General features: G+C 37.8%; 1 protein-coding gene across 2 annotated transcripts in view; it reads right to left on the bottom strand.

The window, feature by feature from the left end:
• Positions 1–13,869, bottom strand: part of LOC107089012 (protein shisa-6 homolog) — a 61,334-nt gene that overhangs the window by 5,406 nt on the left and 42,059 nt on the right. For both annotated transcript variants that reach the window (XM_015381517.1, XM_015381518.1), the window contains 2 exons: positions 10,701–10,937; positions 1,695–2,076 (listed from right to left, as the gene is read on the bottom strand). In XM_015381517.1, the coding sequence (XP_015237003.1) occupies positions 1,695–2,076; positions 10,701–10,937 (619 nt within the window). The remainder of the gene's footprint in view (positions 1–1,694; positions 2,077–10,700; positions 10,938–13,869) is intronic.

Here is a 13,869-nt window from a genome sequence, read left to right as displayed (position 1 = left end):
AAAAAAAAAAATTCTACAAAAATTCATACTAAAAAAACAAATGTTATCACAGAAACAAAAAAAACTGCAACACAGGAAGTAAAAAGTAAAGTAAATCTAGAGTGAAAATAGGGGGAGGGGAAGAATTATCAGTACTTGCATCAATGTCTGGCATCCTATAGGTAAAACATAAACAACCTGAATATTTTATCTTTTTCTGTTTCTGTAGGGTGGTGCACTGGAAAAACAATCTAGAAATAAGTAAAAAATTCTTAAATTAGGTGTATTTACCCTCAATTTGAGTAGGTAAATAATATAGTTTTCCAATGGAATGAGTATTTTTACTCTTGAAATAAGATAATTAGATAAAATGCACTTGAAATAAGACAATGCAATTTTGTTTTCTTATTTTAAGTGTAAATTGTCTAGTTCCATTGGCAAAATGCCTCTCACCTCCTCAATCCAAGAACAAATGCACTTGTTTTAAGAAAAATGGACTTATCTAGATTTTGGAGTGTGTATCTAGATTTTGATTTTTTCTAGTGTGGGTGGGTTTTTTTGTTTTGCATGGGACAGTGACTCTGAATGTTACACTAAATATTGGATTTTATTATTGCCACATATTTTAAGCTTTAGTTTCAAAGCATTTTAACACCCTAATAGATGGCTTTCAAAAGCAAAAAAGCAGCCGGTGCAATAAATCATTACAAGTGAAACCACAGTGCAACTTTAATTATATTTCAAACTTCTGTGGTTAAAGTAATTATAGCTAAGTGAAAGATGTCAAAGGATGCATAAACCTTAATTTTATCCTTTGTTATTAAATGAAAGAAATTTTACAGTCAAGATAAAAAGTATACAACTGGAAGGTTACATAAATGGGTTCTTTTAGTTTACACCTGACATTATTTATATTTCCCATGTACCAAAGATGAAATTTGTTGTCTTTTGGTTTGGATAATTTCCTTGTTTTTGATTGTGTTCCTTTGCCATATTAATTCATTTCTTTGTGTTTAGCTTCTTTTCTCCTTGTTTTTTCTATTTTTTGTTATTTATTTCAGCTTGATTCATCTTAATCAGCCTCAGTCTCCTTACTTTCCTTCTGAATCAGCTGCTTCACCTTATGCCCTGTTCAACATGTCTGCATCCATCATCATTCTCCACTCCTCCCTCAGTATATAAGCTTACTGGTTATCAAAGTGACAAAATGATTTTTAAATCAGAATTTTTCTTTTTCAAACACAGATGCAAATATTATTCATTGCTGATAAAACATTAAAGGAAACTGAGTAATACGAATGCATACATATTATAAAGTGACTTGCTATCTGTAACCTTGGTGATCAGAAATATTTACTAATCAATCTTATGCCATCTGTTTTGCTGTGCACAGTGGCAGCTGAGTGCTTTCTTTATCTATGCTTGATAAAAGTAGAGAAAACTTTTTATAAATTATTATTTTTTTAAACAGAAAAGAAACTCTTTCAATAAAATTGAAAAGTTTTTTTAACTTGTCAGACTTTTTTAAAACTTGAATGAAATTGTCTCAATCCTGATTTATTTATGAACGACTGATTCCCTTTGCTTCCCTTCCTCAAGCTCTTTTGGATCACATGTTTTGATCCATTTTAATTCTTCTCTGACTTAATTTTTCTCCTTTTCCCATTCCTGCTAGTCATAACTAATTTTTCTTGATGTCATGGCTCTGGACTAACCTGCGGAGCGTCTGTGATGTGGAGCTCCTGCTGGTACTCATCATGGCTTTGTAGTACTGGTGCTGCTGGTTCTTGGACAGGCGGGACAGGGTGTTACCCTCCCCGAGGGCCAGCAGCTGGTCCTGGGAGCGAACGCGGCGAGGCGGCCTATCGAAGGTGGAGCTGGTGTACGGCGTCTGGGAGGGGAGTGGGTAGGGGTTTGGTGTGGAAGCCGGGATGTGGAGATGTGGGCGGGAGCCGTGGAGCGGCAGAGTGCCCCTGGATCCTAGTGTATAGTCACCCCCCCAGGGCAGGTGGTGCTGTGAGGAGTGGAAGGAGGGCGGGGCGTTGTTGGAACGGCGTTTGGAGGTGTAATAACCCGAGTATTCGTCAAGCTCTTTCTCTGTTTCACAAAAAAGAAAAGAGTGATTTTAAGATATCTTTAATGGAAAAGCTGAATAATTCAAGATATCTTTAATTCATTTAGAGATATCTTAATATAATAAGGAATACACAATAAGATAAGCTAATGAGATCAGTTAATTATCTTTTGAATATAGACCAGCTGAATAGAACTGCCTTACAACATGTGTCAAACTCCTGGGGGCCCAATCCGGCCCTCAAGAACCAGAAAAGATACATCACCATATGTACAGTTGTGCTTGACAGTTTTCATACAGAAGACAGAAGAAATCTGCTGCCAGTAAAATAAATTTAAATGTACAAAACCAATTAAAAAAATCTATCTATCTATCTATCTATCTATCTATCTATCTATCTATCTATCTATCTATCTACTTAAACATATACTTAAAGGGGTAATATGTTTAAAGATTTTAATACATTTAAAATATAGTTAGTTTGATTTATTGTATATAGGGTACACATCTATCTTAACTAAGTAATTATGAACAAAACATTATTAACATGACTACATTTTATTGATAACAGCTAGGACAGTTGGCAACCAGACCAGTAGAGTGTAGAAATAACTGAAACAGAACCTGAAGGAAGATAAAACATCCCTAGTATAAAAATATGACACATCAGTTCCAAGTCTAGGGAAATTTAAAAGTATAGTAGAGGATGTTCTTTTTCCAGGTGGATCATTAAATCATGTGGTCCTCCTAATTGTCAGTCAATCCGGTGATATGCATATGTAAGGCCATCCCACATGTTCATACTCCTTTTAGCTACCGGTGGTGAGTCTGACATAATGGAAGAATTGTAAATCTTTTTTTTGGAAAGTAAGCTTGTAAGACCGATGCAAACAGCAATTTTTAAACAGAGCATGCATGAGGAGAAATAGGCTTGTGCACGCTCCTGCACGCGTATAATAGGCATTCCCTCTCGGGTACAGGGTTGTGCATGTGCATTTTTTTTTTTTTAAGTGAAGAGTGCAGGTCTTTACAAAAATTTGCGAAAATCCTCAACCATACCTTTAAGAACTTCTAAGAAACAAAGTCATTAACAGCCATCAGTCTGAATTAAAAGGTAATTTTGAAAGCTTTAAAACCATAAATAGAAAGAAACATTAAACATGGAAGTGGACAACCCATCAGAATTACTCAGAGAGGGCTCAGTAATTCTGAACATCTTAAGTGCTGCAGGCTACAGTTAAGGTCCATTGTCATGATCAAAACTAGTTATCCATGAAGACCTCTATGATGAAGAAAACCACCGCTGATTAACAGGAACAAAGTGATCTTCAATCAAATAAACAGAAACATCCTGATGGTCTCTGAGATTTCTGGGAAAGTATTCTCTTGACTAAGACATGACTAAAACTTTCTGAAAGGTGTTTCCTGATTCATCTTTAATTAAAATTACCCTTAATATCACATCAAAAAATAGTGATTGTAGCTGCTTTTCTGTGTCTGATGCTGAAGGGTTCATTGTAACTGATGGAACAACGAATTTCTGCTGTCTTAAATAACATTTCAATGTCGGCCAACCCTCCTTCCCATCGACATACAAAAAGGCCCCTTGCCAGTTATCTCAAATGCTTCATCATAGTTATTCTTGCCAAAAGTGGCACGGCAGTAATTAGGCTTAGAGAGCAATTATATTTTCAGGTTAGTTTGGATTGCTTTAATCATTAATGACTGAAAAAAATGACTTTCTGCATTTACTCAGGTCAGATTAGTTTAATTTGAAATATGGTCTGAAATGTGTGTTTAACATCCAGCCAGCCTACTGTGAGAAAAGCAGCTAAAAGGTAGTTTTCTTTCAAATAATTTATTCAGTGTGCAAGAAAGGACAACCTGACAGGAAAGACAAAAAGAGGAAATTTAAACAAAGGGTAAACATTAAGAGCAGAAATTAAAATGGGGAAACAGAAGGGAAGACAATAAAAGCATAAAACATGAGAAAGGATGATGTGCGAAAAACCCAAAGTAACAGAGGCTGGATGAAGTAGGACAACAGAGAAGAAAGTGTTCATTAATTTTGAAAGAAACGGCATTTATGTGCTTTCTGCTCCATAGCCTCAGTCTGCTTTAATCTTCAAAGTATTTCCATGGAAGCAGCTCCCCATGAGCCAATTTAAAACCTGACCTTTAACCAGCCACCTCTCTACCTCTTCCGCCCCTCTTGTCTTTTTTTTCTTCTCTCCTTCTCAGGTCTCTTCCTTTCCATTTCTTCTTCTTCCTTCGCTGTTCTCCATCTTCCCTTAATTTCCGCCAAATCTAGATGTTTTCTATCAACCTCTCATTTTCCTCATTTCCCTTTTTATTCTCACTGAGCTCATGTCCTCACCTTGTCCTCCCTCTTTTCTCCTCCATGGCTTTGTTTAAGGCCAAATTATCTCAAGGTTTTTGTTGTATTTTTTTTTCTGCCTGGCTGCAGACAAAGAAGCCTTTATCGATGGCATTTCTGCAGGGAAGCACATCAAAAGCAGCAGGTTTCATTCAGCAGCGGCTGAGAGAGCATTTTCTCCTTCGCTCTCTGTGTCATACTGACATTTCACTACCGCCTTGATACATTTGCTTCATAGAAACTGTTTTATGAAGGTATGTTTTTATTTATTTTTTCAAAAATAATGCTTTAATTCAAATAGTAAAAGAGCTGTTGGGGCAGCTAAGTGTATAGATAAAATATTTATCCTCAATCCATTCTGATGTCCAATAGCACAAAAAAAGCTATTTACTAACACTTATTTAATAGAAAGTATAATAATAATACAATAACCCCAAAACATTACTGTAAGCTGTATGGATAGATCAGCTGCTTTGGGGCATTTGGACAAAGATAATAAACTTCTGTAGATGTATAAATGGATGCAAATGTGGGAATTAAAACTCAAAAACTTTACAGTATGAATGCTTCGTAAGGAAATGTGAAAGAGCTTACCAACACTTTTCATAAATGAAATCCTCTAAAATCGTTTTGCATTGGAATTAGGTTTATTTCTATAGAGCCAATTCAATGCATATCCTCTCATGGTTCTTTACAGAGACAATTCAATCCGATCATCCAGACAGGTGGGTTAAAAGTTTCTGTCATGAAATCCAGCTGATCATGTGCAGTCATTGACTTTGCAGCAATTCCTCACACAGAGCATGCATGCAGCAACAGTGGAGAGGAAAACTCCCATTTTTACAGGAGGAAACCTCCAGCACCAGGCTTATTGTGAGCCCCATTCTGCCAGGGCTGAATAGCTGAATAGGGGTTCAGATATCTGAGTTTCATTCAGAATTGTTAGACTGGAGCCATTTTGTTAAAAAAAAAAAAAAAAAAAAGCTGAAGATTTTATTTAATGATTTATCATAGATTTTGTAGCATTACTGACTCTTGGGCTACCCACTCGAACGCCTCCTCATTTAAGCCTTCAGTAAAAAAGTAAAGGGAAATTAGATTTAGGGAAAAAGTGCATAAAAGTGAAGCAGGAGCTTGATATTCATATGGGCTCAACCCAAATACCTCTAATCGTTGAGGACATTTAAGCCACTGCAGAAGTGCATCTGCAATCGCGATAAAAATTGCAATCTAAATAGTTATGGCAGGAAATAAGGAGGAAGCAGGCACTTTATGGTTTCCCACAATCCTTTGTGTGACAGGACGCATAGACAGAGCCTACCTCACAGAGCTTTACATAAATACTTTATTTTTTCACATGTACTCTTTAAATCATGTGACACATGCTAAAGTACACACATTTATAAAATGGAGAATGTCAGCCGTTCATTGCGTTTGTATAACTTTGTTTTTATTTGTAGTACTATTCCAAAAAGTTGTCCATTCATTACATCCTTAATGTTTTTAAATACCTTCATATTAACGACCTCTATCAATGTTTTTAGCTGTGACACAACAATGTAACGGCCTCAATATCCCAAAATAAAGGCTCTTAGAAAATCAAACGGTAAAATTGCCCCTCAAAAGCCAGAATAATTTGACAATTTTGTGTCATTTACAGTCCAAGTGTAGCGTGAGGTGCAATTTTTGTGGTTAGTTATAATGAAAAACAAAAACAGCTGTAAACAAATATAGTTTAAATTTAGTGAGAGATATTTTAGGGTAAATCAAGTCCATGTGACTAAGCCCAGCACTGAAATATCACCAATTTAACTTTACCTGTTCATAGGCAGGTTTAATGATCTGAAGTCACAATTTGATCCAACCTCTACAGAGCTTCATCAGCAGTCATCAGAAGTCATACAGATGGTGGGCAGATGGCCCGGTGGCGCCGGTGTACGGCAGCCCCGCTTCTGTCAGTGAGCCACAGGGCAGCTGTGGCTACAATGTAGCTATCCGCCATCAGTGTGTGAATGTGTGCGTGTGAATGGGTGAATGACTGAATGTGGTGTAAAGCACTTTGGTCAAGTCTCCTGACTTGAAAAAGCGCTATATAAGTACAGGTTAGCAGATTTTAGAATTAAAGTTGTAGGGAAGCGACTGTTCCAATGGTTGCATTTCCGAATTCTCCCGATTGGTGCCCGACTTTACACGAGTGAATAAAGTAAATGTGATTGGTCAATTATCCGGGGGGCGGGATTGTTGTGGCGGAAGGTTTGCAAGCAAATTTGGTTGTGGCCGGTGTCTCTGAAGCATCTTGCTAACCAGTTAGCAACTTAGTGCTAGTAGGTTCCCAAAGGGAAATTCCATTGGAACCAAGTAGCACTAAATCGGTGACTTAGAAACGACACTGTCAAGGAACGCTATGGACAGCGGAAACATACAAGAGAAGGAGAGTTTTGTATCAGAGGGTGTGGATGAATCTCCTACATCATGCATTTTTTATTTAGAGGAGGAAAGTGGAGACGAAGTTGTTGTGGAAGTGGATGCCAGGGCGGCAGAAGCTTGGTTTGGTGTAGAAGGCTTACAGCCGTACATGTTTGAGCCCTTGCCTCGCAACGTTGCCAGTTCTGTTAGCTCTACGCCTGCCGAAGATACAGACGTCCATCCCCGTGAACACTGGGACGGAACTCAATGGTAAAGGAAATTATACTTATTTCTTATTTCAACCTTGCGTATATTAGATACGACATATGAATCAAGATGCTATGACCAAAAAAATTTGATTGACAGATGACCGTTGATATATGATTGGCCGAATTTAGATGTACAAGCTGACGTATAATTAACTGGCCTGCATAAAACAAAGAAAAAATCCCCCACAGATTTTAAGACAGGGTTTTTGTTTTGTTTTTTTATAGATGTTTTTGAACTTTTGGGACAATATCGTCTGATAAAGATTACATTTATATACATGTTTAAGCCAGAATTCCTTGCGACTTTAAGTCCTCATTCAAATTCTCATACCTCTCCAGATTGAGATCTCTGCTTGTTGGGATTAATTTGGGATTTCGGGATCCAAAATAAATCGTTTTTGAATTAATGTGACCAGCAGGAAAAATGCACGACTGGAATCTTATTCTTTCTGTATTATTTAGCCAAGAGTCAGGTCATCTGCTGCTTGACACAGAAGAGATCTTTTCCCTTACTGAACTGCCATATCTATACGAGATTTTCTCCTTTTGATTAATTTGAAATAATAAAGCGCCTCCTATGGATTCTGCCTGACAGTTTTCCCTCCATGCAGAGCCAAGCTGGTTGCACACATCCTCCGCTGGTCTGCAGAGAACCTCCCCTCCCCCCGCAGTCCTCAGCCATCACAGAGTGAGTGAAGTAAAGGCAGCAGTCACTGCCTGGAAAATCATTTCCTCCTCATTGAAAGCAGCCAAGCCTCTGCAGACCCGCACCCCCCTTATCTCTTTCCACAAGTGCCTTCTTTCACTCTGCTTTTTTTCCCCCGACTGGCTCCCTTGACCTCTGCATCAGCATCCTCCTCTATCTTCTACCTTCATGCCGGATCGTTATTCATCCTGTCAGCTCCTTTAACATTCCTCTCTGTCTTTCGATCAATCCTTCTCTTTAAATTCACTCGTTCATCCACTCCTATCCTGCTCATCTCTGCCGCTCCCTGTCGTCTGCTTTATGCTGCTGCTTTTCTTTACCACTTTCAGTCAAGCTTTCTGTCACTTCTCCACACAAATCTCCCTCAAATGATCCACAATAAATGCAGCAGATTTTTTATCAGGATGATAAACACAGCTGCTGACCTAAGGTAAATGGGACTTTTATATAACCTGTTTTGCATCTATAAAACAGAAAATTTATAGTACAGATCTGCCCCCAGTCCTGCCAAATAATGCAGAACATTATACCAGCAAGCAAAAAATGAAGCAAAAAGCGCCCACATAGCTCTTTTCCCCTTTCTCTGACAGGTTAAACTCAGCATTACGGTCAGTCTGACTGATTTTGACATTTCTGCTCCCGCATTCAAATCCTCTGCATGTCTAAAAGAAACAAAATCTCAGAACAACCGTCGTATACATTTCTGCCTGTCTGAATTCTAGGAGGTGATTCTGCGACTTTGCACTTTTTGTCACTAATCCTTCAACAGAGAGAATAATGAGGGGGAAAAAAGGCGTACATAAGGGTAAGGTATCTTTAACCAACCAACAGAACCCAACACCTCAAATACTTTTTTTTTCATTTTTTCTTTTTTTTTGTGTAAAGAAAAAGTTTAAAAATCACAGAACAGAACAGAATTTAGAGTGACAGAGAGCACCAGTATAGCAAAAATAAATAAATAAAAATCAGTGTTTGTTACATTGGCCACTATTATCAAAAGTAAATGTACTATTCAAGGTAATGTTTTGATATTGCAGAACAGGACAACTTAGAGTACTTGAGTATTCCAGATCCAGATGCTTAAATCTCTAAATTCCATCATTGCATCAAAGGAAGGATATTGCAAATAACTTAAATGCCTCTAATTTATTCTGTCATGGAGGAGGAAAAAATATTAAAATGACCTGCATATTAAAATATCTGAGCTTTGTCTGAATAAATGTTTGCAACAAGAGGGAAACATTTAAGGGATGTTCAAAACATGCAGACAGAGAGACTTAATAATCACACATAAAACATTGTGATGTTCAGAATAAAAGCAGCAGGTTTATGAACCAGGGAAACAACTTTTAGTTTTATCCACAGAGGATTTCCTGGAATGGACAGAATAATGATAAATCTTCACCAACAGGTAAAAGTAAGTCATTGTTGGCCTAGCACTTTGACAGCGTGCTCTGCATATAAATATCTCTACTACAATATTTCTGAATAATTTTTTATAGCAGACCGAGTTAAAAACAAGTAAAAACAAAATGCTTTTTATAAAATGCAAATTTCTTTTTTAAAGGATAGAAAAGAAAACCTGCAAAATTTTATTCTATGAAAAATTAATCACCCCCAAAACCCAGAGCTGTGCCTCCCCTGGCTAGACGCTTAAAGGTTCATACCAATACGTATCGGAGTCCCAGAGAGTGCCGGTTATCATTTGTGGAGGATAGCTCTCATGATGGTACATATTAATCCCAAAGCACTAGATGCACTGTAAAAACGATTTAGAAATGTCATTTCTAAAATTAAGTTTATTTACCATTAATTTCAGTAGTAAATAAGGAGACTTAATTTAATAAGAATTGTTCCATCGGCAAAGTGTTTCACTTACCTCTTTAATTCAAGAACAAATGCACTTATTTAAAGAAAAAAAATATTATTAATTGATCGTTTATATATATATATATATATATATATATATATATATATAAATATCTTATATATAATATAAGATATTTTTGCCTACTTCGTCTTGTCATACAGGTTCAGTTTAATTGATTTCTTTATTCTACAGAACAGGTGAGAGATTGAGCAGGTATGAGTGTCAACATTATTACTGAACCAAAAATGCATTGAATCAAATTGGACTAATTGTTATATTTAGGACGTAATTATACTTTCAAACAGATCAAAATATCATTTTTTCCTTTCTTTACTTCATATTCAAATAAAAAATTATGAAGAAATTTCCAAAAAACAGAGGAACTCTGTTTTTTTTCAAACCCGTTTTATTTGGTAATAGATGTTGAGATGTTTAGAACTAAAGTATGATTAGAAAAATGACAGCTCCTTTCCTGCTCTAGTTAAGGCTGCGCTGAAACAGCTTATTATCCCACAGAAACTGACTGGGGGGAAAAGAAAAGATTTTACATTTTAAAGATCATCATTGCTGAGAGAAAGCTGACATTCTATGGAAAAAAAGTAGTTTTCATTTCATTTTAACACTAAGCCTCGATATCAGGAAATAAACGCTCTATTTTCTAATGTCTTGGACCAGAACATGTGAAAAAAGATCCTGACACTCCTAATATAAACATTTTCCACATTTTGGGGCAACAGATGGTGCTGAAACAAACAGGTTTTAAGTCTGTCGGCATATGTTAACTGGTAGGACTAACTGAAATGATGCAGCTTTATGTCTGTGGAGGAGGTGATGGAACATGTCAGGTGAACAAGGACATGCAGCTTATGGCTCTGAGCAATATTCACTGCAAACAGTTGGTGTTTTAAAGAGTCGTAAAGAAAAAATGATAAGGAGCTGCCTTAAAGTATTTGACCCTTGGTTACATGTGCGATTTCTCTGATGATCTGTGAGCCTCAATAAAATCAGCGGAGCCTTACCCAGTTTTTTCAGGGAGCTGTAGCGGCTGAGCTCAGGTTTCATGGCCGCTTCGTAGGACGGCGGCAGCTGGGCCAGGTTGTGGAAGGAGTGGGAGAAAGACGGGTGGCTGCTGTTGTGCCTCATGCTCCCGCTTAGGATGCCGCCGATGCCAGGCCCTCCAGTGCCTTTACCGCTTCCTGAAATCAGGGTAGCTCCAGACGGCAGCTGGGAGGTGTTGTTCATACGGGGTCCACGCTCTGAGGATGGAGGAAGAAAAACGCAGCGAATTAGAGATTTAAAATGGAGGGACTGGATGTGAATAAAAAAAACATGAAAGATGTTGGTAACAGAAGGAGAAAAAATAAAAAGGAAGGGAGATCCTAAAAAAGTAAAACCATTGGAACTAATTATGTTACAAACGCAAACTCCTGAGTCTTTTATTGGGTTTTTAGATAAGAGAAACACAGATGTTCTCTATTATTCCTCTGTCATGGGAGCTGCCTCAGAGCTCGCCTTCCTGGCAGTTTGTTTCCTGAACGGGGCCGCCTTTTACAGTTGCTTTTTGTATCTCTGCTTCTTTCTGTGTGTCTACTTCTGTCTCCTTGAACCCCAGTCGGCATCTGCAGATGGCCGCTCACACTGAGCCTGGTTCTGCTGGAGGTTTCTTCCTGTTAAAAGGGAGTTTTTCCTCTCCACTGTCGCTACATGCACGCTTAGTGTGAGGGATTGCCTTCGAGTCAATGAGTTGATGCAATCAACTGGTTTTCCTTAGAAAGAATGCTTTGAATCAATTTCACTATATGACCTAGTCGAATTATCTCTGTTAAGTGCCTTGAGATTATATGTGTTGTGAATTAGCGCTATATAAATAAACTGAATTGAATTACTGTCTAACTATGAAGCAGAGGGGAAAACACTTATTTTAGGAGGGCTATAATGTACTTTAATCCTATAAAATATCAATGCCTCATGGTTTGTTGTTTAATCAGCCAATCAGCTCTCAGCAGACAGGTTAGGCAAGCCAGTCCTTACTAAAATGAAGCAAGTAGGAAATCTTTTTTATAGTTGTTCAGAAACCATGTAAGAGACGCAGCAAATATGCGAACAAAGACGCTCAAGCTACCGACTGGGAAATACCAGAAACAGCTAACATTCATGTTCAGAGTGGCCCAAGTCAAAGTCAAGGCAAGCTGTAGAATGATTATCTATGGCAAAATCCTCTGTTCTCCATCCAACAATAAATAAAAAAAATGTACAACTTCAATCTAAACTCATGCAAAGATTTTCCACACATACCTCAGACCTGCAGCTGCAACCGCAGCCAAAATTGGCTCTGAATGATTCACCTCAACAGGGAGGAAAACAAATACACAGCATACTTTATTTTATGAAACTCACATCATCTTTCTCCTTCACAATTACTACTTTGTGTTTGTCTTTTATAAAAGCCCAATAAAATTCACTGATTGTAACGTGATCAAATTTCCAAATGATCAAACGGAAAAGGCGACGTCTACAGGGAGAAGGTGAGGGCAAATGATATGTTTTAAAGGTAAAGAAAAGAAAACAGGAGGAAGTGAACGAGAGTAAAGAAAAAAAAATTTAGACAATGCAAAAAGGAAAGAAAAAGGCTGAACAAAGGAAGAATCAACAAGCTGGGTAACTATCAGTGAACACAGGAAGTGTCTCTTAGCTCCATGGCGACCATCTATAAATACAACCCAGTGTTGTTCATCTAAGGCTGGAACACCAACATATCAGCCACATATAAATACAGAAAAAACACGGAAAAATTGTGGAGGAATCTCAGCGCACATACAGTCACATATATGCAAAGTGCAAAAGCAGCACATGGATCAGAACACAGATGTGATTGTTTTTCTTTATATACTGTTAGCAAGGGAGGGAGGGGGGGCACAGACACCTGCTTTGCAACATGTATACTGATATCAGTTACATCATAGGGTATACATACACACTGATAAATGCTGCAAAATGCAGAGAGACAGAGCTGTAAATGAGCCAGCATGTGGGTGCACTCAGCAGGGGCTCCACATGTGGAGCCTCTGCTCCTTCAAAATAAGGAGATCTTCATCAGAAAGGAGCTGTTTAGTCATGATCATCAGAGATGTTACGTCTATGAAAGCAAACAAAGAGCAGCTCCGCCTCTGTGAGTGAGAGCGGCTAAGAATCCAGAGCAACAATTAAAGGTTGTGTAACTGTGGCCATTTACTGTTTCCTGTCTTCAGCACAGACACCAGAAGAGTTCATCCAGGGTGGGAGCGGTTATGGGCTGCCATCTTGTTAAGATAACTGCAGGACATATACTGGTCATTGACCATTGACAGTAATGGGCTGTAATGGCCAATGATGTCTCTGTTAAGTGCCACCCAGGGAACACACACCACATCGACCTCTGTACTTTTAACACATACACACACAGTGGGGGGAAAAAAGCAATGCTAGTTCTGAGATAGTTTTGCTTTAACAGCTTGAAGCGATGAAGGCAGTTAGAAAAACACACAGAGCATCAACAACTGAACATAAAGCCCTAAGTTTATCTACAAGCAAACACCTGGAATGGACTGGTGAGCATAATCAATGTGAAGAGAACCCAAATGGAGATGTTCTCAGAGATGTTCAATTATGTGATGATTTTCCACCGTAGGAAAGAGTTTCACTGAACTCACATCCACCTAGCCTCCTTTTTAACTCTCATAGTTCCAATAAAGATGAACGGGATCAGGATCCCTGTTTTAGGGTTAACTATCAAAACATGTGCAAAAAAGGAGAGAGATCTCGTACAATGGTACAATGGCAAGTCATCTTTTTAAGCAACTATTCCAAAAGGACATTAAAGGATTCAGAGCTTGAATACGGTACTGGAACACTAATCAATTAAATCCATTTAGTATTTGTGAAGATTTAATATTTTTCATCAATGACCTAAGAGGGACATCAGTTTATCACTTTTTGTGTCAACATGTCTACTCATAACAGATAAACACTCACAATTCTTAAATGATATTATTCTATCGTTATTTTCTATGTTCCAGATATGTTTACATGCTCACAGAGTCTCCTTCTATCCTCCTCCTTTGTTGCAAGAAGTACATGTCAGACTTAATAATACTACTTTAGCAACAGTTTCAAGGTGTTGCTTTATTGTATGTCTCGTACCATGTCTTT

The sequence above is a fragment of the Cyprinodon variegatus genome, unplaced genomic scaffold (genome assembly GCF_000732505.1).
Source record: "Cyprinodon variegatus isolate N-32 unplaced genomic scaffold, C_variegatus-1.0 Scaffold235, whole genome shotgun sequence".
Taxonomy (NCBI): domain Eukaryota; kingdom Metazoa; phylum Chordata; class Actinopteri; order Cyprinodontiformes; family Cyprinodontidae; genus Cyprinodon; species Cyprinodon variegatus.
The sequence above is the reverse complement of the archived record's forward strand: the minus strand, read 5'-3'. Positions and strand labels throughout refer to the sequence as shown.